The sequence below is a fragment of the Hippocampus zosterae genome, chromosome 13, assembly GCF_025434085.1.
Source record: "Hippocampus zosterae strain Florida chromosome 13, ASM2543408v3, whole genome shotgun sequence".
NCBI lineage: Eukaryota > Metazoa > Chordata > Actinopteri > Syngnathiformes > Syngnathidae > Hippocampus > Hippocampus zosterae.
In genome coordinates this window covers 2592592-2620540 of record NC_067463.1, presented here as the reverse complement: position 1 = coordinate 2620540, position 27949 = coordinate 2592592, and the positions used below count along the sequence as shown (strand labels likewise).

General features: G+C 43.3%; 1 protein-coding gene and 1 long non-coding RNA gene across 4 annotated transcripts; one reads left to right on the top strand and one right to left on the bottom strand.

Annotated features, from left to right (window-relative positions):
* The first annotated feature begins 17 nt into the window (after positions 1-17).
* LOC127612979 (protein AF-17-like) lies at positions 18-27723 on the top strand. 3 transcript variants are annotated; one of them, XM_052083844.1, is made up of 20 exons: positions 18-558; positions 1605-1684; positions 1781-1835; positions 1962-2071; positions 8497-8600; positions 9292-9385; positions 9572-9679; positions 12001-12090; positions 12574-12721; positions 12825-13628; positions 16032-16231; positions 16510-16618; positions 16802-16868; positions 17025-17173; positions 22415-22612; positions 23143-23219; positions 23413-23774; positions 23917-23995; positions 24930-25133; positions 25217-27723. In XM_052083844.1, the coding sequence occupies exons 1-20, from the start codon at positions 450-452 to the stop codon at positions 25250-25252; spliced, it is 3183 nt and encodes a 1060-aa protein (XP_051939804.1). In that variant the 5' UTR covers positions 18-449; the 3' UTR covers positions 25253-27723. The 3 variants fall into 3 exon arrangements, with proteins under 3 accessions (XP_051939804.1, XP_051939805.1, XP_051939803.1); XM_052083845.1 differs by having other exon boundaries at positions 20-657; XM_052083843.1 differs by lacking the exon at positions 18-558 and having other exon boundaries at positions 735-1684.
* LOC127613028 (uncharacterized) lies at positions 17821-19410 on the bottom strand. The gene is made up of 3 exons (XR_007966042.1): positions 18663-19410; positions 18508-18581; positions 17821-18427 (listed from the first exon to the last, which is right to left on the bottom strand). It is a non-coding gene; the product is annotated as an uncharacterized LOC127613028 (long non-coding RNA).
* Positions 27724-27949: the final 226 nt, after the last annotated feature.

Genomic DNA, 27949 nt, shown 5'->3' with positions numbered 1-27949 from the left:
CCCATCCAGGGGTTTTAATGCCGCCGTCCACGTTTCGATGTTGTGATCAAAAATTAGCTTGTACAGTTAAAAGCGTCAGACAGTGATAATAAATTGTAGTAAAACTGCGGTTGTTGAGGGGGAAATGCGAAACATAGACGTGAGGGTAAAAATAATAACAACGTGCTACTGCTACTGCTACCTTTGACATTTCTCCCGACCCGGAGGATTCGATGTGAGCATGCGCACTGCATCGCCTCTATGGGGACTGGGAGGACATCACGGAAAAAACGTAGCAGCGGCACCACCACAAACCTTACGCCGAGATTGCGCCAGTACCGAGCACGACTAAGCGGCCCACGACCATGCCCAATGCGGCGCTAGAGAGCGGAACGACCCCTTAACAGGCCTAAAGCGAGGTCTGCGCCGCCGCCGGGAGGGGGAAATACATTTCTTCATATGGAAGCAGCATGCGGGAAATGGTTGGTGGTTGCTGCGTGTGTTCCGACGAGCGAGGCTGGGCTGAGAATCCGCTCGTTTACTGTGATGGACATGGCTGCAACGTCGCCGTACATCAAGGTAACGTTAGCCGCTGTTAGCGTGGAAGTAGCGGACAGCTGTGACGGCCGAGCCGGCGACAGGAGGCGGGCCGTTGATCGGTCGCTGGCTGGAGCCTACGTGCGTACTTGTGTGTGCGTGTTTGCGTGGGTGTGCGCGCGCGCGCGTGTGTTTGCGCGTGTTTGTCTGTGGGGCGGGGTGGGGGTGAGGGGGGGTGCTATTTGTTGTCTCCTTGCAGCACACAGGGCCAATCAAAGTGACAGTGAGCCTGCATGCAGCCTTGATGGCATACTGTGAGTGTGTGCGGGCGTGTGCATGACCCTTTCCGGCCCTGTCGTGCACGACAAATGAGACTGGGGAAGCAAATAGCAGGCCACTCTCCCGTGGCCTTGTGTCCACATTTCACTTCTTGGGCATTATGAAAACCTTTCTTCGAGGTAAAGATGATGTGCTGTTCAAGTGTAGTAAAGTGCTGCAAAAGCCAGGCTCAAGACTTCCTTTTTTGCCATACTTAGCCATATACAATTGAGAAATGTGTGCCTCACAGTTCAACGGTTTAGTTTTGAAATTATGGCTCTGGCTTTTCTGTGTGCATGTTGTCCTCATGGCTGCATGGTTTTCTGCAGATACTTTGGCTTGTTCCCACATCCCAGAAACATGGCTAATTGAAGACCAAATTGTAAAAGCTTGTGTTTGCCCATTATGTAGCCTTTGACTGCCTGATGATCAGTCCAGAGTTTTGCGCAAAGTCAGCTAAAAGACCCTAATTTAAAAAGAGATGGATGGATATTTAAATTCATAATGCATGTTACCATTTTTTACACTTCTGACAACTTGCTATTTAACTGGTTGAGGCAGATGATCACCCCATGTTTCAATCGAGGATGATCATGTTAAGTCATGTGGTTCTTTGGACAATTTGCCTGTACTTGTGAGGTTCTGTTGGCTCTCTTTAATGTCCGCTGACTGGTTTTACATCAGCTTATACAAGGAGTATCTTGAGATTACATTTATTGTGAATTGTTTGAATATTAATGAAATTAAATTCAATTACATTTGTGTCTCAGCATGCTATGGCATCGTCCAGGTACCCACTGGCCCGTGGTTCTGTCGTAAGTGTGAATCACAGGAGAGAGCAGCGAGAGTGGTGAGTCTATCAACGCACAACATGAGAAGTGTTTCACTTTTCATGCGGAGATCAAAATAACTAAACTAAACTGAGCTCCTTTGTGTCCTTCCATAGAGGTGTGAGTTATGCCCACATAAAGATGGCGCTCTCAAGAGGACAGACAGCGGAGGTAGATATGGGACTTGGTTAGAACTCCCCTCGTGTTGGTGTCGGTCCCTTTTTTGGCCCTATTAAATGCAAATTTTGATAAGAAAACAAACTTTTCATGCTCGCAATCTTCTGTCGTCACCATCAGGTTGGGCTCATGTTGTTTGTGCTCTCTACATACCTGAAGTGCAGTTCGCCAACGTCCTCACCATGGAACCCATCATGCTGCAGTTTGTTCCACATGAGCGATACATGAAGGTATTGAAACGTGTTAAGTCCTTAAAAAGAGGGTCCCAATTTTTAGTGCAGCATTCACAGCCTTTTGTTAGATATCTGCAATTTTTAGCCTGTTTGCAAGAATGCTGAACAAAATGTCTTGGTGAACAACCCAACTTCTCCACAAATGCTTGGGAGACAAGTGGATTTAATAAAGTATAGCTTGGTTCGCAATAGTGTGGTCGTCTCTCACCATGAAGGTTGCAAGTTTGATCCTAAACTCCCCGTAAAAAACACATTGCTCTTCCTAAATCCAAGATTGAGCTTCGTGACGGATCCCCCTCTCCAGAACCCCTCAAAGGGAGACTGAGGAGTGTGACCCTCCTGTAGCTGAAGCACCCCTAGGATAAGTGTAACCCTACAAATTAAGTAATTAACTCATTCGCTGCTAGCCCAGATAAAGTGGGTCTTTGATATACATAGCTAGCGATGGCAAAGAATGAGTTACCACCCCAGTTTGCCCGTCCTGGTCCCATACTCAACTGTATTTATAGAGCACTTTCGTGCGTTCAAACATGGCCACCAAACACTCACTGTCAGACCACACCGCGAGGCCTGACCCCATAGGTGTTGACTCATGTCTGGGTGTGGCTCAGAATGCAGGTTTGTTAACCAAAGGGCCTGTCCCATCCAGATTAGGGACAGACCGATTAATCGGGCACCTGCTGAAAAATACTCTTTCACATGGTTCAGATGACAATAGTGAGCAGAGAATTTGAAATGAAAGTTGATGCAGATGCGGATATGTTTTCTGGTTCAATTTCCAAGATTGTAAAGGGTCTTGGTGTGTTTGCTTCTGACAAGCAGCGTTGGACTTCAATGATAGAGGATCTCACAATTATAAGATAAAATGAACAAAGCCACTGTAAGGCTCTTTCACTGACTATCATATGTATAATAGGTCATTCACTTGATAAACTGATAAAGTGGGTGCAATGCGCCACCGTAAAAAAAACAAATGTATATAACAGTAAACAATGCTCAAAGGAGAAAAAGATTTACCAAGATCAAAATTATTCCACACTGGGGAAAACGTCTTAGAACGATAAATAATTTTGCAAAACTCCAGCCAACAAACCCTCGACATGTTGAGACAGTTTGTGTCCTTATAAACACACTTTGGCGCGGCACATTCAAACGATTCAGTTCCTGTATTGGTCACGTGATTCTTTCTTAAAACAGTACACACACCGATACGGGGTTTCACTCTTGAGCTCTCGGCACTGTGCTCACGCACCAGTTTCGCTCGTCCCATCACTACTTGCAACATCCCGGACGAGAGAGCGCATGGATTGTTGTCGGGTCTGCCAGGCGCCGTAGGCGGCGGTGGAAATGTAAACAAAAGCGGGTCTGTCAAGCTAATGGCTAATATGGCTAACCACTCAGACCTCTGCTGCCGAGCCTCTCTACCTCAGACGCCAGACACAGAACACACAAAACTGGTGATCTCAAACGATAGCTTGCAGGAAATCACTATGTTCGGAACTGTTGCATTTTATGAATCATGGAAACCCAGCTACGCTCTTAGAGTTCCCACGCTTAAGCGTGACTACATGAAACAAAGTGCAGCACAAAGTGAAGTTTCATGGGCAGCATATGATGTCCGGAAATGCGCAGATGATAGTCGGGGTAGGTTCTTCAGAAAATGGATGGTTGGATATCAAACGCTCTGGCACGGCACTGTGTAGTTACTGTCATAATAGTAATTAAAACATGTTTGGAATACAAGCTGCCACGGCGTGTTGAAATGTAGCTATGGTGAGTGCTAATTTGAATCATTAGTTTTTATTTTGGTCCTTTAAAATGTCTTCACAAGAAAAAGACTATGAGCACTGACGTGTTTAGAGTCTTGCTCGTTAGTTTAAAAATAGATGTGTGCATTGTTGAAATGTCACAACTAAGTAAATCATTTTGATTGATTTATTTTTGAAGCATTAATATATTATACATGTACAGTAAAACACTCCTGCGTGCAGTCCTGCCATAATGCTAACGTTTTAACGTTAGCATTATGGCATTTTAACCTAACGTTTTAAAATTAGGAATGTTAAATTTAATTGTTTTGGAAGTTCATTTCTATAGGTTGACAGCTCTGTGAATGTGATGCGGTTCAAAATTTTGGTTCAATTAACTTTAGTGTAGGTGGAACCAAGCCAAAAAGTTGGGCGCACCAGTGCAAAGGGTTAGTCACGAGCCCTGTATCCTTAAATAGAATTGATAAGGTCATCCTATGGACCTGTCATTCAAAACAAAGCAAATCTTATTTTTGACAAGCAATGCTTAATTAAGTGAGCAACGCAAGTTGTGCAAAGAATTCACCTGGATGCCACTGTTTTATACACAACCTAATGTTCCAGTTTGTTAAAATGTGTTAAATATGACATACATTCAACTACTGGTAACACTAACACACATATGACAAGTATTCATGTCCTTGTAAATTTATTAAACATCTGTACACACACAAACACACACAGTTAACTCTCGTGCAGCCCGGTCCTTCTTCCCCACGAATAGTGAAAATCTGTTGATAATTGACGCTCTGAAATGCATTGGGGCTGGGTGGACCTATTATATGTATTATATAGATTTTTACCTCTCCGTGAGCCGTCACCTTACCGTGGTAGAGGGGTTTGTGTGTCCCAATGATCCTAGGAGCTAAGTTGTCTGGGGCTTTATGCCCCTGGCAGGGTCACCCATGGCAAACAGGTCCTAGGTGAGGGACCAGACAAAGCACGGCTCACAAAGCCCCTTAATGACAAATAAAATCGATGGTATCCAGTTTCCCTTGCCCGGACGCGGGTCACCGGGGCCCCCCTCTGGAGCCAGGCCTGGAGGTGGGGCTCGTTGGCGAGCGCCTGGTGGCCGGGCCTACACCCATGGGGCCCGGCCGGGCTCAGCCCGAAGAGGCAACGTGGGTCCCCCTTCTCATGGTCTCACCACCCGTGGGAGGGGTCAAAGGGGTCGGGTGCAATGCGAGCTGGGCGGCAGCCAAAGGCGGGGACCCTGGCGGTCCGATCCTCGGCTGCAGAAGCTAGCTCTTGGGACATGGAATGTCACCTCTCTGGCAGGGAAGGAGCCCGAACTGGTGTGTGAGGCAGAGAAGTTCCGATTGGATATAGTCGGACTTGCCTCCACACACAGCCTAGGTTCTGGTACCAGTCCTCTCGAGAGGGGTTGGACTCTCTTTCACTCTGGAGTTGCTCACGGTGAGAGGCGCAGGGCAGGTGTGGGCATACTTATTGCCCCCCGGCTCAGTGCCTGTACATTGGGGTTCACACCGGTGGACGAGAGGGTTGCATCCCTCCGCCTGCGGGTGGGGGGACGGGTCCTGACTGTTGTTTGTGCATATGCACCAAACAGCAGCTCAGCATACCCACCCTTTTTGGAGTCCTTGGAGGGTGTGCTGGAGAGTACTCCTGCTGGGGACTCCCTTGTTCTACTGGGGGACTTCAATGCTCACGTGGGCAATGACAGTGAGACCTGGAGGGGCGTGATTGGGAGGAACGGCCCCCCCGATCAGAACTCGAGTGGTGTTTTGTTATTGGACTTCTGTGCTCGTCACGGACTGTCCATAACGAACACCTTGTTCAAACATAAGGGTGTCCACGTGTGCACTTGGCACCAGGACACCCTAGGCCGTAGTTCGATGATCGACCTTGTGGTCGTGTCATCGGATTTGCGGCCGCATATTCTGGACACTCGGGTGAAGAGAGGGGCGGAGCTGTCAACTGATCACCACCTGTTGGTGAGTAGGCTCCGATGGTGGGGGAAGATGCCGGTCCGTCCTGGCAGACCCAAACGTATTGTGAGGGTTTGTTGGGAGCGTCTGGCGGAATCCCCTGTCAGAAGGAGTTTCAACTCCCACCTCCGACAGAGCTTTTCCCATGTTCCGGGGGAGACGGGGGACATTGAGTCCGAGTGGACCATGTTCCGTGCCTCTATTGTTGAGGCGGCCAATCTGAGTTGTGGCCGTAAGGTGGTTGGTGCCTGTCGTGGCGGCAACCCTCGTACTCGCTGGTGGACACCAGCAGTAAGGGATGCCGTCAAGCTGAAGAAGGAGTCCTATCGAGCCTTTATGGCCTGTGGGACCCCAGAGGCAGCTGACGGGTACCGACTGGCCAAGCGGAACGCAGCTTCGGTGGTTGCCGAGGCAAAAACCCGAGCATGGGAAGAGTTCGGTGAGGCCATGGAAGCCGACTTCCGGACGGCTTCGAGGAAATTCTGGTCCACCATCCGACGTCTCAGGAGGGGGAAGCAGTGCACCAGGAACACTGTGTACAGTGGGGATGGGGCGCTGCTGGAACAGTGGACCAGCTCTACACCCTTAGCAGGGTTCTCGAGGGTATGTGGGAATTCGCCCAACCAGTCTACATGTGTTTTGTGGACTTGGAGAAGGCGTTTGACCGTGTCCCTCGGGGAGTTCTGTGGGGGGTGCTTCGTGGGTATGGAGTACCGAACCCATACCCACATTGGAGATAATATTTGCTGCATAGCTGGTATGGACAAAATAATATACCACATGGTAAAGGCCACAATCCCAAAATTAGATTGCTGTAATGTACAGAAAGAAGGAAGCTGTATTCACTATCACAGTTGAATGTGGGCAGATTCATTTCACCTAAACAGAGTAGGTTCTTGATTTAACTGATTTTGGATTTACCCGTATGAAATTTTCAGAATTTTGCGTGAATGGGATGTCCGAGCGCTATCTTAATTTCTAAAGTCAAGAATAAAATATTTGACTTCATTATTTGCAGATACGCAGGTCCTCCCACATTCCCCCCCAAAAAACCTGACAAAAATGAACCATCTGCAAGGCTGAATTATTACGATCACCACAAGTGCCGGCACTGGAGGACAATAGGTTGCTTGTGGCTAAATGTTCGTTTTGTAAATATTTGGGAGTTGATTTGCATAATATTTTTTCCACAACACACTTTGTCTCCTGCTGACCTTTTGCAACAAAACATTGAAGATGTATGTGATTATGATCAAATTGTCTTTACAATTTCAAGCGCTTGGCCCAGTTTGCAGGAGGAAAAAGGATCTGCATCATGATTATGCACACCTTGATATACATCTACATTTTTTTTAAAGGCCCCAGGGGAACTCCTGCTATCATAATCTTTAAAGTCTTCTTTTAGATTATTCTGACAATTAGTTATACTGCTGTGGTTTCTGTCTTTTGACACATTGAACTATTTCGGTGGTGGGTTTTTTGATCGCTGGTAAAGGAATTAAAAGCATAGTGCCCATCTCCATCCAAACTAGCTCATTCAAACATTGCACTCTTCAGAGAAATCAAAACAGATGCTGACACTGGCTCTGCTTTTGCATGTAAATCTGCACGAAGGAGTGTTGGAGGACCGGTTTCATATTACCGTGTCAGCTATAATAAATGGGTTTCTCCTGTCTGCGCCATTCAGCCATAGATTTGCATTCTGCATTCCTCAACAGCATTAGGATGGATGGTGAAAACTTGAGGAGCCACTCTTCCTTTTACATGGCTGCTGTGGCAAAGTCTCCAGCCTTCTTCCGTTTCAAAGTCGCTGTCCTTTGAGGGTAACTTAACCCTCTCCGCCCTCCCCCTTTACACAGCCTGTTCAAGGCGGGAATACTGAACCATTTTTTAAGCCTCCCCACTTTTGTACTAAACACAGGGACCAAATGAGGGGGGCCGAATGTTAAACCGACACTGGAAGTATTCAACCGCACTGAATCAACCGCGTAATGATGTGGTCATTTTTATGACAGTCTCACTGAATCTCTAATGCGTAAAAAGTGGGGTTGTGCTGGGTCGAGCAAGACTGAGAGACTGGGGGACAAAAGCTGCAACAGAGGCAGAGGCTAAAAGGTAAAGGGCCTGCCATTCCTTTGTTCTGCACCTGTTTCTCGGCCTCATTCACCCGACCAGTGTGCCCCACTCACTGCGGGCAAAACAGAGTGGGAAGTCCACACAGTAAACCCAGAAAGAACACATATCCTAAAGATACTTAGCATCACATTTCAGATTTCCATCACTCCTACCTCATATCTTAGCATTATTAGTCGTTGGGTACAGTACCAACAAAAAGGTTTTCACTAAAGGGGATTCACAATCAAATAGAAAAATAAATGTTTTATGTGTGAATGCCATGTGGATTTTTCACAGTTTCAAAGGCAATCATTTGATGGTTCACAGTCGCGCACAACAAACTGGGAAAGCTTTGCAAAGCCACATGTGCTCTATTGACAAGCATTTGGAGCTGGAAGAGGCCTTTCAGCTTCTGTTTGACCTCACCCTATTAGCACTGGTGCGATACATGCAAATATTCTGCACATAAAAAGTGTTCCTTCACTGTCGAATGCTTGAATGGATTGTAAAAGGTCTCATTGGTCGGCTCTCCGTATCATCCTTTGCCCAGACATGTTACATCTGTGAGGACCATGGCAGAGAGAGCAAGGCAGCATGCGGCGCGTGCATGGCCTGCAACAGACAGGGTTGCAGACAAGCTTTCCATGTCACCTGGTAGGTGGTCATGAGCATGCGTGTATGTGTGGCTCCAAAAATGTTTCATATTCATTTTCACGTTAATGCACACAGACACCTCATACGATGCCGCGTCACAACCAGTTTCTTCAAAACACTGTTACGCTTATGTTGCAGCAACTGGTTCGCAATAATGCTCCAATGATAAATGCTTTAGCTCACCTGTGTCAAACCTAAGGCCCGGGAGCCAGATCCGGCCCGTGACATCATTTAGTGTGGCCCACAAAGACAAATCATGTGTGTCAACAACAGTTGTTTCAGCTGCTTTAACTCGTTGGTCACAAAATCTAGCCAATGTTTTCCTGGAAAAGAAGGGTTGATTCAACACTCTTCTGATCAGAAGAATATCCCTGATACCCATTTTTCAAGCGATTTCACCGATTTTTTTTTAATTAATTTTTTATTTTTTGCAGCAGCAGCAATGAAGGGTGGATGTCTTTTTTTTAACTCATGTTATCATTCTTCCATTATGTCACAACTTCCCTGAAACGCTACAAAGCATCAGTATATTAACGACAACTTGTAAGATCCAGAATTACTATTAAGTCCGTCTATGTAGGTTCATCTCTTGTCAATGTATGTTCTGGGACAATGCGTGTATGTTCTGGTGTGGACTTAAACATAGCTGCCTGTCTCTTCACATTTGTGGCCTACTGGATAATGCCGTTAGCGCTCAGATGGCAGGCCTGCTGTGTGAGGAGGAGGGCCCTGAAGCTGACAATGTCAAATATTGTGGCTACTGCAAGCATCACTACAATAAAATGGTATGAGGTCTGGCCTTTATAACTACCTCCTTACTTTGTACACCAGTGCTATATAGCGTGTAATTCAAATACAAAAACTGTACAAGTATTGCAGTAGATAGTTTTGGTGAAATATATGAAAAGCAAATGTGACACGAATGGGTCGTGTCCAATGTCTTAAATTCCATAATGTTTACTTATTTACAGCAGAAGAAACGACGTTACAGTGAAAACGCAAACAGTGCCTTCAGTCATTCCCGGGGGCGCTCTTCCTCTCCGTCACAGGACAAACACCACCACCACCGACAGAGGAAGGTAAACACGTGACTAATGTATTAATTTGATATCCAAATTAAATTGGCCAGCTTTTGTTTACTATTGTTTCCTAACTGAGAAGTAGGGCTGCCAAGATGAGTCCACTGGCCCCCGATCGACGACATCAACCACCATATCCTTCGGCGGCTAATTTAATGGTCATTTATTTCTTTTGAGTCATCCGCAGTGTCAACAAAAGCACTGTGACTAGTGTCGTGGGTAACTGACTCCAAAAGATAGGGCATATATCTCCCAAAATATTTAATGCCTTTCATGGCCGCACGGCGGTAATAAACGAGCATCTAAAGGCCGCATGTGTCTGATGCCCGATTTCATTTCTGCCATGGGGACAGTCATGTCTGGAAGTTAGCATTAGCACACACAGGTGTGTTTGATGTAACATAAGTAATTAAAATAACAGATTTTTAAAACACACAAAGATAAAACACATATAACCTAATTCATTCCAATGCTGTATACTACGTGAGATTGGAAAAAAATTGTCCTAATCTTTAATGGATTATTTTTATTTTCGCTTCGGGCGTATACCTCATTTTGCCTTTGTGGATAAACATGATGCGTTTAAATTACACATGCTAACATTTAAAAATAACACTCGGAAACAATTAGAAATCAAATTCTGCTGAGTTAGATTTTTGTGCTGATTAAAACTGAAACTGGCGTGCTGATTCCAAAAATTGCAGTCAGTTGTTGTTATTGTTTTTTAATAGGACCTCAAGTGTTTTTTCCCCACAGCTTACCCTCTAGTAAAGCAAAATTACACTGATTGGCTGGAGTAAGACTCTATTAAGAAGAAGTGATTACCGTTGGACTCACTCACAGCTACGTGGCAACTTGTTTGTGCAGTCACAATTGAAAAAGTGCAGTGAGAGGTGTGTGCAGCTCCCAATAGGTCAGTACTATCAATATCTGCAAACAGAAAGTTAGCAAAGTAGGTATTAAGAGGATCTGTGCTGGCTTTTGTCTTTATCATGTAACCGTGGGCAACAGTCGTAATTTCTGCTTTGTGTTATTCTGAGGGGTTGACTTGTCAAAGCTTGTAAGTATTCAATCTATCCATTTTCCGAACCGCTTGATCCTCACTAGCGTCGCGGGGGGTGCTGGAGCCTATCCCAGCCGTCTTCGGGCAGTAGGCGGGGGACACCCTGAATCAGTTGCCAGCCAATCGCAGGGCACACAGAGACGAACAACCACCCACGCTCACACTCATACCTAGGGACAATTTAGAGCGTCCAATCAGCCTGCCATGCATGTTTTTTGGAATGTGGGAGGAAACCGGAGCACCCGGAGAAAAGTCTTATTCTCTTAAACTCTTATTCGGAACTGTGCATCCCGCGGGAAAATTATGCGTCTAGCACGCGGGACGCACAGGTAACAAGAAGTGCCTTTTCCTTTTTCCTCATCTGATTTCACTGTGTTCTCCATTTAAAAAAATGCTTGAATCTTGAGAACAGTAAAATACTGTAGCTTTACAAGCATTTTTTTGTATTCATAGATAGTATCCTCTTTCATCTCAAACTGCTTCAAACAACAAAGCGTGTGATGGAAAAGTGGTTAGAACTGCATGACTGTCCGTGTTTTATGTTATGTGTTGTTTATTATTTTACCTTATGTTAACTGTTTTGTTAAGCGCTTTGTTACAGCTGCCGCTGTTGTGAAAGCGCTATATAAATCAGCATGTATTGTATTGTATAGTATCTAAATATTCGGAGTGCAGCTATGCATACTCTATAGATTATTACTACTGTATTTTCTACACACTGTAAGGCGCTTTGGACAATCAGGCGCACCTTCAGTGAATGGCCTATTTTACTGTTTTTCATATACTGTATAGGGTGCACCACATTACAAGACGCATAGAATAGAAATTACAATAGTGACTATGGTTGCGCTATGTATCCACTAGATGGAGCTACGCTAAAGGAATACAATATAATACGGCTTTATTTATATTGCGCTTTCACAACCACTGCAGCTGTAACAAAACACTTTACAGAACATTTAAAATACTATGTAGAAGAAATCAGAAAATTGATCTATATGTAAGGTGCATCGGATTATAAGGCGCACTGTCGTCTTTTGAGAAAATGTAATGCTTCTAGGTGCGCCTTAGGGTGCGGAAAATACGGTCCTACTAAACAGTTGCAGCTGGAAATATTAAAGCCCCGTACCAGAATTGATATAAGCATGTCAGGAATGCTGGTATAAGCTGTAAAGATGAATCCAAGTTGAAGGTGCTGTATCTTAAAACTACTCCTTTCTGAGAAGTCTTGTCCGATTCCTGTTTTATGTTTTTTCAGAGTCACAAGGACAAGATTCGTCAGAAAGAGCGCCACAAGAAGGCCTCTGACAGCCTGGTCCCTTCAGTGATGTCCAACAGTGTAGACATGGTATGAAGAGCAGAGCGAAAGAAGAGTTGTTGGATACAGTTCAACATGGGTAGACCGATTATCGGCCCGGCTGATTATCAGAATGCCTTTTAAAAAAAAAATCTGATGGACGAGAAGACCTCAGTTTAAAACCGATGACTTATTGACGTTTCCAGTTAACTGCACAAGAAGTGCTGCTGACCCCTGAGATCTCTCAACAACTTTTTAAGACATACTGAGGACCCTGGGAGCTCCCGAGACTGTTAGAATTGTCAACCAAAAATGTGTGTTGTCTAAGATAATATGCTGAAAAAGATTTCAACAAAATTATTTATTTATTTGCAGCATTGTTTTCTTTTTTTCTGAAAATAAATATCGGCTCCAAATATCTGTAATCTGCCTCCTTGACTAATATTAATCAGTATTGGTCCCAAAAAAACATATTGGTCTGTCTCCAGAGTAAACTTTACATTTCAAATAATTTGTCTGTGTGTGTTGGGACAGCTCCCCTCCAGTCACCACAGTTCCAAAGACAATGAGGGGAAATCCAAGAAGCTGATTTCGCACAGCCATGGTCACCACAGTAAGAAAAGGGGAAGCACCGGCAAGAGTGGTTCCTCTAGTTCCTGTTCGTCAAGTCCGTTCAATCCAGGTATTACACCGACACATTAGCAGGCGCAAGAAAAAAAAACTTCTGGCGTCCGGAAGCTTGAAGAGGAGGATTTTGTTTGATGGGCTTTGTCTTGTTCATGAAGGTGCAATCCTGTCTTCAACTCAAGATTCCCATCAGTTCTCCTCATCATCCCGTCTGGAGCGCGACCACGAGCGTGGAGGCGGTGAACACGGCGGCGAGGATCGCAAAGAGCGTCACAGGAGGCCAGCCGTCCAGGGAGCCCAAGAGGACGGCGATAAGCCAGAACACAAAGATGAGGATGAGGAGGAAGACGAGGATCGCATTTATCATGAGCCGCCGGCGTTGACCCCTGCTGAAGGCCCTCTCGCAGGGTCGCAGGGTCACGATCGGTCAGATGGGAACTCGAGCCCTTTTGAGAACAAGGTCACAATTTCAACTTTTGGATCCATCATGCGCATTACCTCCACGTCAGTGCTGGGTAGTAGCAGTAAGATCCGCAAGATGTCCTCTTCAGGAGACTACAAACCTTCCAAGTCTCTGTGCAAGTTGTCTCAACTGAGCACACCACCGATCCCAGAAGAAGGAGAGCTGGAGGGCAAAATTACCCCGCCGTCTCTGTCCCAAGAGAGAAGGCACCGTGACAACAAAAAGAGCCGCCATGGTCCAGGCCGACCCCGTGGAAGCAAGAACCGAGAGAGGAAAGAGGACACGCATCATCATTATCATCATCACCACAACCACAACAGTGCACCTCCTCCTCCACTACCACCAGTCTTCACCTCCTCACTCTACCCGAGCCCAATGTCAGTTTCACACCTCGCCTTCCCCTCCTCACTGCCCACCACCACCACTTCCTCTTCTTCATTCTCATGCTCCTCAGCTAGCAGTTTTTCCACAAGCCGTGGCAACTCGATGCTTGGCTCGGGTGAGTGGGTGTGTGTGGTAGCTCTCAAGTTTCCGGTGTGTAGCGAAAAGTGCATGCACTTCAGCATATTTGTTTGCAACTTGACAGAAAATGCATGGCGAAAGCCGCAATAGCAATTTATCTCAAGAATAACAAAAACAAAAAACTATTCGGTCTGATCAGTGTTTGTTTGGTCTTTCAATGGTTTGTATTTGTTGTGTCTACATCAGGGATCCCCAACTAGTCGATTGCGATCGACTGGTAGCCCGCGGACTGGACCCAAGTCAATTTTGAGGGGTACAGGGGGTAATGGGAGGGGGCGAAAAAGATTTATATGTCTGTATATGTGTTATTCCTATTATATATTTTTGTGATAGTGTATACTGCACCCTAAGCATCCTTATCAGTTTCATTTTCACAAAAAAAGTATTCCAAAAATAAAAAACAGGTCACCTTGAACCTACGCTGGCACATGGCCTCTATAACCGGAAGTTTTAGCGGTCAGCAGTCTGCAATTACAGCTTGCGATCACATCTTTTGCGATATATCTTTTTTTATTATTGTCATTGTTGTTATTATTCTCATTCAGTTTGTTTCATCTGCAATTCAATGAGGGCACTGGCAAAGAATGGGAATCTGGAGTGCCAATAGAAGCATTTTAAAACGGTACACATGAGCTACGATCGTGATATTCACGCATTTAACACGCTGCAAAATGTGTCCCCTGCCTCTGCGTCCGGTCTCCACTAAGCTAGGCAGTGATTTCCTTTTCACAAACTCTTGTATCTACTTTTTCAGTTTCGTTCATAGCTGTTGCTCATCGTGGCGTGTGTGTGTGCATGCGTATGAGCGTCTATACGTGCACATGCAGTAACGGAACAATCGTGAAAGGTTGATTGGCTTGAAGAGTAGATCTTAGGTCAAAAAAGGTTGGGCACCCCTGTACTACATAGACTAGGTACTCTACATTAAAAAACAATTACTTAACTATACTGACTTAGGGTCCAGGGTGAGGCAAATAAGATAAACAATGTAAAATTACAAAAATATGCACACAATGTCCGCCACGCCCCCTCACCCCCACATAAAAAAGGGACACAAGGAGGCATCTTTACAATTATCTCCAAATCTGTGACTGTTATGTAATGTTGACAGTACATGAGAATTTCTTTCTGAGTCATAAAACCAGCTAATAGTGTTGATTTATACATTAGCATTAGCTGTACTGAACTGTCTATGAAGTGTTGCTCTTGCAGTGGTTACAAACATTTCATTTGCACGACATGAGCTGAAGCTATTGAGTTATAATTTCAGAGCATCATTATAAAATGCCTTTGTCAGCTAGTTTGTCCACAAATGCGCACTATTGGTGCAACATGGTCAGACATCTTCACTCTAGCTACACGTGCATACTTTCATGTTTGCTTGTCGAACAACACGCAGCGCTTTTTATGAATGTCTTCATCATCTGGCATTTGTTTTGTCGCAGAATGTCTCACTTGTTTGATCTTATTACAGACTATGATATAATAACACTGGTCAACAGCAAATTTGAATCGGAGAGGACTTTATGTGTCCCTAAATGTATTTTTGATGCTGATTTAAAAAACGTCTTGACTTTTTTGTTAGCATTTTTTAAAGATATTTTCATCCATCCATCTATCCATTCAACCATTTTCTATTCCGCTTATTATCACAAGGGTCGCGGGCATGGTGGAGTCTCTCCCAGCTGTCTTCGGGCAGTAGGCGGGAGACACCCTGAACCGGTTGCCAGGAAATTGCAGGGCGCACACAGATGACCCACCATCCACACTCACACTCACACCTAGGGACAATTTAGAGGAAACCAGTAACCTACGGGGGCATGTTTTTGGAATTTGGGAGGAAACCAGAGTACCCGGAGAAACCTCACGCAGGCACAGGGACATGCAAACTGCACACGGGAAGGCCGGGGCCTGGAATCGAACGCTTGCACCTCTGCACTGTGAGGCGGACGTGCTAACTAGTCGACCACTGTGTGGTCCAGATATTTTCATTTTTTTATTTTTAAGTTTGACCGATAAACTCTTTTGTAACATGTATTTCGCCCTGCGTTGTAATTCATAGCTATGACTTTTTTTTAAATTCCAATTGTTGCTAAACTTAACCCTTGATTAATAAATATTACTATGTTCCACATTATATTTTTGTTATGGTCCTATTATTATTATGAAAACATGATGTGCAGAGAAAAAAACCCCAACAGATTTGGCATCAGTGAAGAAAATACAAATCAGTGTCAAAATTATTTGTCCGTTAAAAAAAAACAATAAAAATGTGTTGACCGGTGTTGTATACTGTCAAATCTGGAAAATGAAATTTTGTTTATCTACAGACACATACAGCACATTAACAAAAAAAAATCCTTCTGTCTTTCTCACTCAGGTATTTATTCCAGCCTTAAGAACCCTCTGTCACTGGGTGGGGGCATCTGCAGCACCTCCGTCTCCCTGGGTGGAGGGGTGTGTAGCACCTCCTTGTCCCTGGCTGGGGGCATGTGTAGTAGCTCTCTCTCAACAGGACTCCTCCCTTCCCACGCTCTCTCAGGCTCTCTTGCATCAAGCAACGGTGTTTCAAACCCACAGGTACAGTATTTCCAGGACATTCATCCAGATATTACTCTTATTGTTATTATTGGATGCCATACAATGAGAATAATCGTATTACTTGGGGGAGCAATTAAAAATAGGGCGCGGGGGGCGGGCAGTAGAAGTGATTGAGTTTTCCAACCTCATTAAAAAACAGCACGTTTCTCTTAATATGTCACGCATTTATGAAACATATTTTACCCTTCATGTTTAACTTCATGGCTTTTGTATCTCCGCACTTATATTCTTATACTTTTTAAAATGAATTTCAACAGGTGCATCAGGGTTCGAGCGGCTCCTACAATGCAACACCAGCACAATCTTTCATCACTGGTCTCTCCACACTGCCACCACTACTGAGTCAAGCCCCAACCTCACTACCAGGTATGAGGTCGACGTAACGGCCTTCAAATGTCCTTTCGTTTCACAAATCAGATCTATTTTCTATTGCCATTCAATTGTTTGGATACCCTCGATAACGACACAAACGGAGAAAATGACAACCAGACTCAAAATTTATTAATATTACCAATACTATAAATGTTGACATCTTGTTCACTTTCATAGAGTCAGACCTTGATGACTGTCGCTTCCCATGTCAGGGACACTCGCCAAGGGAAAGTCTTTCCTCACAGTACGTCTTTTGTTTTTACCAAGCTTTTATCTCCTTGGAAATTGTATTCAAATAATAAGAGAAGGCATATGTGTTAGCTGGAAATCGGCAGCAGGTTAACGATCCCAAGTAACAAAGGAAACACTTTCACCCTCTTGCTGTCTCCATCACACACAGGTCTCCTATGAGCTCCCTCCCTCTTCTTTTTGACCAGAGAGATAGTTTAGGTGCAGGAGTTCAAGCATGTCCTGAGAACATCCCCGAGGCAAGCTCCCACATTGAACTGCTGTTGGAGAAACACAGCAACGGAGAGATCGGTGTCAACAGTGAGTGGAGTGACCTCATTCTTTGCCCCCTATTCAGAGAAGCATGACCGTGTGCCAGTGCAAAATACTTATTAGGAGAAAAAGGGTTTGTTTTTCAAAGGAGTTGATAACACCTCACCAATACATTTACAATCCTGATTTCACTTGAAATCCTCGGGCCAGTTATTCAAAAAATGTCATCTGAATCAAAAAAAGATCCAAACATGTAAGGTCCATTTTTGAAGATCCAGAATCCGGTAAACATTTGTTTATGGCAGTTTATCAAAAAAGCGTTGGACTGGATCACCCTGATACAGACACACTGTTTTCAACATTACCAAATCCCAATTACCGGTGCTTTAATGGTTTCACTTGTCTGGTTTGTTTGTTTGTTTGTTTATTTGGGCGGGGGGGGGGGCAAACCGGCAAAAATAACTAACATCAAATTCTATTTATTATTTCGTTTATGAACACTTATCAGAACCACAACAAATCACAAATTTACATAAACAAATACATTGTGGATATTTTTGAATATGTCTTAAGGAAAACACTAAATGTCCAAGAGTTAACAGAACAAATAATGTTTTTTCTTTGAAAATATGATGTTGGTCAGAGATGTGTTCCTCGAGCCGGTCCGTGGTCCTCGGCCTTGGAGTCAAGACCTTGGTCCTTGGCCTTGGGAGTCAAGTCCTTGGCCTTGGACTTGGATTGCCGGTTCTCGGACATAATGAGGGATTAGAGCCTTGAATCCCTTGTATAAGGACCGCAATAATCACGAAGGAATCTAATAAATTCCATTGAAGGAAACCTATATTGATGGACTAACTCCGGCGCTTTAAGAGGGGCGGGTCTGCCACTGACAGATAACAGTTAGCGCAACGTATATGTAGCCGGGTCTTTGGAAAGACTGGACTGGACACAAATTCTTTTTAGGTGGGCTTTATTCCCGACTGAACAATTAAAAATTGTTCAGCATTAAGATGAAAGACTGAGATGTTAACTGAATTTTAAAAGAGTTCGAAAAGGGATCTAAGAGATCAAAGAACATAATTTTTCAGATTACAGACAATTACGCCCCAATAGACAACAGCAGTGGCTTGCTTAATAGGGAAACAGAAATAAAAATACATTATTTCCAAGCCACAATAATTCTTAGTGCAGAACAAATAATCATTACAACCCAATGTTTTGAGATGCATCCACACTTACTCGATATGTTCCGGTGTGTTGGGTGTGTACAAAGCACGTGGACAAACACAAATGATCTCCCCTCTAAAGAACAGATAACACAGTTCATATAATTTCACAGTCAAAAAAACATATTTACATCTTAAAACATTGCGAACACTTACGCTGTACAGCTGTTCACACGACTCACTAGTGGTAGATTTCAAACTCCAAACCAAACCACTCCAGATATTGTGCTCTACAAATACCATTCAACTAATTACTCATCTGTCCAAAATTAACACCTAACATGCGTCATGGTAAACTAGTTACCAATTACCTGAATATCGCCAGGGTTACGAGGACGATCATGGGTGTATCAAGTTGGGACAAGCAGTGGGCACAGTTCAGCGACTACCCTCCTTTACGTGCATGTCACCCTTTCTGGTCTGATTCTCACACGCTGCATATGTTCCCGCGTGTATTGATCTAGTGTGGCTCTTAAAGTGACAATGCTACATTTGTTAAACAAGGAAGCCTTCACTACAAGCATCTAAGTAATGTTCACCTGGTTACATACTGTATAAAGAGCGGCATCACAGTTAGTTTCAATCACGGTTTGTTGCGTTCGCGATCGGCAGTTTAAATAGTGTGTAAAGCCTTTCTGTAACAGTGGTGTCTTTTATTTAGTTATTAGTTATTTTTGCACAGTCGTCACTTTTGTGCGGTCGCACTAGAATGTTTGTTTGAACCGAGTAATTTGCGTTACAGCTGGAGTCAATAATGTCGGCAGTTCACTTCCGGGTTTGGCCGTTGGGATTTGGAGTCCTTCTGCTTGATTCCAGTTATGTTTGCTGAATGCTTTCTAATGTTTGGAATAATGAATATTGATAATACATAGTTTAAAATCATGGTTGATTTAATTATTTATTATTATTATTGTGAAGTTGAAGGTATTAATTATTAATTCCGCCATCTCGTTGCCTCTGCGTCCCGCGTCCGAGACGCATAATTTTCCCACAGGACGCACAGTGTCAAACAATGTGCGTTTTTGGGACGCAAGGAAATTTCTCAGTCAAAACAAACAAACAAACAAACAAACTACGGCAAGCCTGAGGATTTCACAAACAATCGTTACAGGTAGCGTGTCGTTTCCGTGGCGTAATTTTCACGGTACCGAAAAATAGTTGAATTATAAAAGTCACCGCACTTGAATTGACTGTGTGATCCACGCGATTTCACTGCGCCTGTATGTGTGTTTGTGATGTGGTATGGTGTGTGAGTGTCTTTCTTCTATTTTACTTTTGTTTTGTTTTCGGTGTTGGGGGACACACAACAGATGACGTATGTGCGCATGCGGGTTGTTATTTTAGTCCGCAAACTGAGGAATCGCGCGGATGAAAGTTTGAGATGGCGGCAAAAAAACTCACCAATGTCTACTAATTACGATGTTTAAGAAATTGGAATGCTTGTCCGATTTTCCGTAAGAATCGCCCAAAGGGCGAATCACTGAACTCACCTGTGACGTATGCACAGAACGCGAGAGCGAAATAGGACGCGAGGCACGATTACGAGGCAAATTGGTCATTAGATTTGTAGGCTAATCGCTGTGAAAAATATTATGAAACAGTATTGGTTATTCTATAATTTACCGGTTATAGCATGGTAACTTCATGAATAAAACATTCGTCACAAGTTGTAGTAATGCTAATGTTAACTGTTGTTAGAACTCATGATGACGTGTATTAAATTCTTTCGTCAAATTGATCGTAGATTACACATGCAGCGTCTTGGGAAGAGGTGTCAAGCCGCATCAATACTTACCTGTATTAATGATTACCAGTCAATTAATCTTTGCAGTGTGAGATTGGAAAAAAATACTCTGATGATGCCACATGAGTACACCAGTATTTGATCCATTTATTTTTTGGAATAAACCGGGAGTACACAGTTGCTGATGTAATGTTCATTGTTAATGCAACGTTTTCAAACATTGGCCCTTGAAACATTATATTTTTTAGTTTCGGAATTCTTGATTATCAATATCAGTCAAAATAGAAAAATGGGTTCCCATGATGAACGTTTACGGAACCCAACATTTGTTATTGTGGTTTCCCATTGGGTAAGCCGACGGAACCGAAAAACGGTTACCATGAATTTCCGAAATCCTCAGGCCTGCTCCTGAATTATTAAAATTTTGGCAGCATTTGTTTATCATTGTATTTATATGTTGTTGTTTGTGTTATTAGCATATGCAATTGAATAAGTAGACCCTTTAAGAATCAAAATTTGGGAAAATCCATAATGGCACTCATACTTTTCTGATCAGCGAGTCCCTGGGACTCGCTGCCGGTAAACTGTAAAATTGTCACTGAGAAATTACCGCTTTTTCTGCAGTCAGTGATTGACTTCTATGCAAAGTCATTTCTCACTTGTGTTCTGTGCCATGTCATGCCTGTTGAGTGTGGATTTACTTCATATTAAGAAAGTACTGCACTAAAGCATTAATTCATAAATGTATACCATATGATTTTTTTTTCTCAGTATAAATAACACGAACCTGACTGTTCGACTCTTTGAGTAAAAACACTTCATTCAAGCTTTAGGGAGTGCAAAGGGTTATGATGGAGGGGTGTTGCAAATCATGAAGACCTGCCAAGTGGTATGATAGCATTGTTTTATACATGTCCTCGGCTTGGCCTCAGTTTCAAAATCAGTCCTTGGTCCTTGGCCTTGGCCTTGGCCTCGGAGGCAAGTCCTTGGCCTTGGCCTTGCCCCGGAAAATTTTCCAAGTCCTTGGCCTTGGCCTCGGAGTCAAGTCCTTGGCCTTGGCCTTGGCCTCGGGTTGCCGGTCCTTGGACACAACACTGGTGTAGGTGTCCCCACTGGGGTGCAATATTATGCAAATTTATGGAGTATACACTAGGGGAAACCACTGTTTTGATCAGAGTAAAAGACAACATTGTTTTGATCAGAGAAGAAGACAACAGCATCCTCAGACACTGAGACAGACCCAACACAGCAGACGCTATCAAGGACATGTGAATACTTTATTATTTACACATTTAATAGCACTCTGCTTAGTTTGTAAGGTGTAGGCAGGGATTACATTTAGATTTTATATGAATGTGTAAATGGTTTAAAAATTCTTTATGAATTTCATTTAATCTTAAAATGCATTACTATATTTTTCAATACCAATTACTTGTTCAAGTTTTGTGCCTTTGTACAATCAGTGGAGTCAGTTACAATGCCATCCATCCATCCATCCATCCATCCATCCATCCATCCATCCATCCATCCATCTTCTACCGCTTATCCGGGGCCGGGTCGCGGGGGCAACAGCTTTAGCAGGGAAGCCCAGACTTCCCTCTCCCTAGCTACTTCTTCCAGCTCTCCCCGGGGGATCCCGAGGCGTTCCCAGGCCAGCTGGGTGACATATTCTCTCCAGCGTGTCCTGGGTCTTCCTCGGGGTCTCCTCCCGGTCGGACATGCCCAGAACACCTCACCAGGGAGGCGTTCAGGAGGCATCCGAATAAGATTACAATGCATATATGTGAATGATAAAAGTAAATTGCACATTTGTCTAAGGAAATCTAAGGAGCTTCATGAAATGTTTTATAAAATATCTGTTTATTAAATTTCAACATTTTCGTAATGTTCTAACAAAGGAAAGACATTATTTTGGTTATTTATAGCAGAGTATGGTATAATTTTAGTGGTCCGGCCCACTTTACATCTACCGAGGCCGTATGTGGCCCACAATGTGAAATGAGTTTGACACCCCTGATCTATGGGTTTCCACATTGCAAGAGTCAGCAGTCCCATTCAAAGTTTCCGGTAAATTTCTTGGTAATTTGAAATACTGTATTGTTTATAAAGACGGGGGTTTTAAATTATTATTTTTTTCCTGATTCATCAATTAATCGACAAAATAATGTACAGATTAATCAATAAATAAAATAACCATTAGCTGCAACCCTATAATGGACCATGTCTACCGACTGAGTGACATCTGAGTCCAGTTAGTGTCAAATAATGTAGGAAGCACATGATTTCTCCATGATATGAATTGTTTTCTGTCTCTGCCAGTCGTAGACATGCTCCAGTCACTTCACTCGCTGCAGCAGGAGAACCAGCGGCTCCAGGACCAGATTCTCAGTCTGACAGCCAAAAGGGAGAGGCTGCAGTTGCTCAACACAGAGCTGGCCGTACCTTTCCCTCATGCTCATTCTTTGCACGGCTCTTTGCACACCGCTGCCCGGATGAACTTCCTGTCCTCAAGTCAAGGTCAGATTTGTAGATTTGTCATTTACTCTCTTTAACGTGACACATTATGTAGGTTCCCCATCTGCTCTTCATGTGTGCATCTCTTGCTTTGTTCTCCTCCCTCATTGGCTTACCTCTGTCTGCATCATGTGCATGGATCATTTTTAAACATGTGCACGATTCTCTCTCTCTCTCTCTCTCTCTCTCTCTCTCTCTCTCTCTCTCTCTAAATTGGTCTTGTGTGTCTCATGATTTGAGAGGTCCCGGTTTCAAATCTCAGCTCTCCTCTGCCCGAGTACTGTGGCTCCCTCCCATATTCTAGAAACATGCATGTTAAGCTAATTAAAGACCCAGCATAGTTCATCAGTGTGAATGACAGTCTGAATGGCTGACTGCCCTGCATCTGGCTGCTGACCAGCCCAGTGTGCCCTGCCTCTTGCTCAAAATAGGCTGGGATAGGCTCCAGCTCACCTTTGACGCTGATAAGGACAAACGCTATCAAAAATGAATGGGTGGATTAATGGCCTTTGACTCTGCCTCTCTTTTCTCAGACCCTCTAATGACCAATAAGAATCCCCTGTCGAAGAGCAGTTTCCATAATGACAATTCCTTTGTTACCTCCTCTGAGGTGAGAACCTGTTCTTTCTCCAAATTAATTAACAAATGCAGTCATTGTCCTTTCCGGCTTGGGTGTTCATGATGAAGGCAGCTGGTGGCGACTTTGCGCTGCTGCACTGTATACACATCAAGATAAAACAGCTCAAGCGAGCTCAGCGAGGAAAAGCTAAATTCACTTTTCGTTTCTGTTTCTATCTTCCCAGGATCTCCACTCTGGTAGTCCGTCCCGCAGTAGCTCTTCCCTCTCCTTCCAGAGTACTCCTCCTCCTCAACAAAGCCCCGCCTCCTTGAGTCAATCTATGATGAATGGCCGAGGTTCATGTGACAGTTTGGGACAAATCAGTCAGGCTGGCACCTCCACCCAGCCTGTGGCAGGGGGGCTACTCGCATCTCTTGCAGGAAGTCCTCAGCTGATGAATGGGGCGCTCAGCGCTTTAAACGGCGTGATACATTCTCCTGTCCAGAGTGCCGCTCAATCGACACTCCCTGCTCTGTGCCCCCAGCCGCCTCTACTCAACCACCAAACGATGGCACAGAGCTTTCAGCTTCCGAAGAGTACAAGCCCGTACGTAACCAAAACGTCTGATTATCCAAGCAAAGTTGTTGTCGTGCACATATCACCTCAGTAATCCAGATTTTACTATCTTTAGTTAGTAACGTCAAAGTATAACTAATCAACAGGTTTTGTTTTATTGTCCATCTTTCAGATCTTCTCTCCTGTCAGAGCAGCAGAAACAGATCATTCTGGAGCAGCAGCAGTTCCTCACGTCACAGAACTTCACTCCTGTAATGTCTTTTTTTTTTTAACTATTCATCCATCCATTATCCTAATCGCTTTATTCTCATGGGGGTTGTCGGTGTTCTGGAGCCTATCCCAGCTGTCATTAGGTGCTAGGCAGGGTACATCCTGAACCGATTGCCAGTCAATCGCAGGGCACACAGAGACGAACAACCATCCACACTCACACTCACACTTAGGGACAATTTTTAGTGTTCAATAAGCCTGTCCTGCATGTTTTTGGAATGTGGGAGGAAACCGAAAACTCGCGCACTTTGGTGAGCCTCATCGAGCACCTAATTGTCCATAACAAGTGTGATTCCTCCCAAACCTAATGGAAACCTATTTAATATCCAATAATTGATCCAGAGAATGAATATACTATTATCAAAAGGCAGCTGTCGTATTTTAGGCTGATCCAACATGTATACTCGGAACGTATGCTGTTGTAGACTGTTTGGTAAACATTATTGATTTAACTAACCAAGTCTGACAAGAAGTTGGACACATTTCCACTTCTGTATTATTCTTTGACTCTCAAACATGTAACGTGGCCATTCACCTTGTCCCGTCGTCCTTTCTAAGAGCCACATCATTTTACTATTGGGCCACATACTGCATGTTTCACATGCAAATCATTTTCTAAACTAGCAGAAGCACAGAAGTGGAAGACATCACAAAGTTGAGGGTGTGAGTCATTCATGCTTGTGTGTGTGGGCAGGAGTTTTAAGCAAAAGTAGAGGTTTTCGAGCAGCCAGCTTCTTGCTCAGAAGCTTTGATTCTCTGGGATGCAGAGAAATTGCCATTCAAAATAGGTGGTTTCATATTGGCTACTCAAGGAAGGTTGCTTGTCTGAATGATGTTGATGAGCCTGCAAGAATTGCCGTTGGGTCAGTTCTTAATGAACTCAAACTTTCCCCATGATGATCTGGCTGCCTTAAGGAACAGAGGGCAGTAGTTTGCCAGATGCTTCAGCAGCAGAGGGAGATGCAGCGCCTCACACTGGCAGGAGCCCTTTCATCCACGCCAAACTCCCCCATTTTGGCCCACTCTCCCAACCTGCTGTCCTCAGCGACTGCCTGCACCCTGCAGGGCAACCAGGGGGGAAACCTCTTTGGCCGACAAGAGAGCACCCTTCACAAGCCTGTGAGTCATCCTGCAAGTGTTTCCGTCACTGTTGCTTTTTTTTTCACGAGGTGTTAAAGTTTCTTACCTGTGTCGTTTTTCAGGCTACAGGAGAGAAGGGTGGAGACAAGAATGGATGAAATCCCCGCACCATCTCAAGTGAAGATATAGATCAGATAAAAGTCTCTGAGGAATAACTGAGGTCACCTCACGTGACACAAGGACGTCATTTCTACTCTGTCGTCATTAAATGAATGTACAACAGGATGGACTTGAAGGTGAGGACTTTGTGTAGGGAAGTTGATTTATCAGGCGTTCTTTAATGTTTTTTTTTTTTTTATACGGGCAGCTTTTCAGAGATCATTACTACGGTGGTCTAATCTTCAATTGCACTAATTTTGTTCACTAGACCAGTGGACAGTCCTGACAGGTGTGGTCTAGGGTTTTGGTTTGAAGCACTGACTCTTAATGAATCCTTTCCATAGATTTTTTTTTCCACTCAGACTTTTGCGAATTGATGACTTTAATTTCATCCACACGTAACCACCTCGCACATTTGTCTTCCTGTAAATGTTGTCTTCCGTTTGTGTTCACCGCACCCGCATTTCTTCCAGGCACTTGCTTTATTCTTACAGTAAATGGTCAATTTAATATTTTCTACCCCGCGAGTGACTTGCGGTAGCGATTTCTGACGGGACAAGCCAAACGTCACAACAACAATGACAACATGTGGTCAGTGGCATTCAATGCTAAGCTCGTTATTACCTCAAATTTTCTCCCATCATTTTCTGCGCTGATGTGTGGCTTCAATTTTGTGCTAACTCGTTTTACTACCTATACTGGATATAAATAGCCACCTGATATCTTCACATCAACAATGATGAAGTTATTTACTGATGTGTCAATATTCAAAATAGCAAATAGTTGCTCCCCACCGCTGTCTTTAAGTTGCATCTATTCAAAACCAGAGAAGTTTATATCTTTCTAGTTGCTGTCGAGATTAAGATGAAGAAACCAAAACATTTGGAAGTTGTTAGTGAGAATTTGTTTTTCCAGATTAAGAGTGCACTTTGCATCTTAGTTTTTTGAGCTATTTAGTCTTTTTTTTATGTGAATTGGCACTCCGTTTTTAATTTTTTTTTAAATATACGGTGTATATTTCAGTTCAACATATTCTTACTGTGCATACCTGCTAACTGGCTGTTTTTTTAGCAATACTGGATAGATAATGCCTTAACGATGCTAAACATAGAGCGAAAAGGTTGTGCCCAAAGTCTCAAACGCACTCCTTTTTTGGTCTTTTTTTAGGGATAAAAGGCACTCATTCTGAACTCATTTATACATTTTATAAGTAGCTGGTTTCAACAAATGAAATGTGTGAATAACCTGTCAGCGATAACTATGCTGTCATTTTTTTACTGTAATTTTTGTGTTCAGATACAATGTTCTTTAGTTGTTTGTGCTTCAGTGGATGTGAGAGAAAATGGGAATCTTACAATGAAGCCTGCACAGTGGTGTCCTAGCAAAGGACGTAAACAACAATATAATGAAAATGCTGTCAAAATAGTGTGTTCTTTGTGATGTTAACTGCTCGGAGGATGTTGGAATTAGACGCATTGGAGCCTTCTTGGCTAACAACGCTCCAGTTTGTGGCAGTGATGGAAAGCTTCTTTCCCTGTTACATTTTGCCATGTGGTGCTTCCATCCAGTAGCTCACAAATTCATGATTTACCATCATTGGAAGGGATTTTTTTTCTTCTATTTTTTTGTGTTCTCTTTTGTGTAGCAATATTGTCAGGGGTCTGGTTTTCTCACCTCTTCGATTTTGAATATCGTCTGCCCCATGTAACATCTTGAGTGCTAGTTAGTGTCGTCTGTAGATGTCAGAAAGCAACGTAAAACAACTCAATAGGAGGTGATCAAATACTGTAGCAATGACAGAATGGGAATGTTTATTATGTTCATTTAAAACAAAATACTATGAGCCAACATTTCCTTCTTAAAAGTGGGGCATCTACAATTTACCAAGTACAATATGTTCTGAGATGACAATGTCCAAGGAAGGGAGAGGTGCAAATGTTTTTCTTTTCTTTCCCATGTTGCACTGGGGTGCTTTAAGCCCAATTTGTTCCAATGATTTTTGTTTGATAATGAGTTGTACATTTTTTGTGTAAGACAAATGTTCTATAAAGCTTTGAAGGGGGGCTAACCAAAATAATCCATGTTATGAATGTCGTACTATGTATCTTCAGTGTAACAACATTTGAGCACCCTTCTCACAATGAGGTTTAATGGAGAGCAAGTGACTTGTTGGAATCAGAAATGCATAAGATGCAGCGGTTTCTCAAATATATTATGAAATGCAAAGTTACAACTATGCATGATTTTAAATGCGTAGTTCCCTTACAAATAAAAAAAATGTAATGAGCACCGAATGGCAAGCATATTGTCATTGTACAGTGTAATTGCCTGAAGGAAGTGATCAAAAAGGAATTTGACAATATTCAGATTAGTATCCCTGTAAAGTATTTTGATAATTTTGTGTGTAAAATTAAAACGATGGAAGAATTCGGTTTTCTTGTCAATAAATGTATTTTGCTGATGTGTTTTACATGTTCTCTTCAATGAGTTTTCTGTTGCAGGTGAAATATTGCGATGTATGCATTTGCTGACACAACATATTATCATAATCATGTGCTTATCACTTGAGCATGGTGTCGGTTTATATTATATATAAATTATACTTTTCCAATGACTGTGACTCCAAGGTGTTCTATCGTCGAGTGACGTCAAGTCCGGTAAACTCGGGGTCCTTTGTTTCCGACTCCCCCAACCCG

Bases quoted from the DNA above. Each gene is read 5' to 3' on its own strand.
- LOC127612979 (XM_052083843.1), top strand. From the start codon at position 1,493: ATGTCCGCTGACTGGTTTTACATCAGCTTATACAAGGAGTATCTTGAG. The intron at 16,619-16,801 runs GTATGAGGTCGA...TCACTTTCATAG, and splicing joins AGCCCCAACCTCACTACCAG to AGTCAGACCTTGATGACTGT. The intron at 17,174-22,414 runs GTGAGTGGAGTG...TGTCTCTGCCAG, and splicing joins CGGAGAGATCGGTGTCAACA to TCGTAGACATGCTCCAGTCA.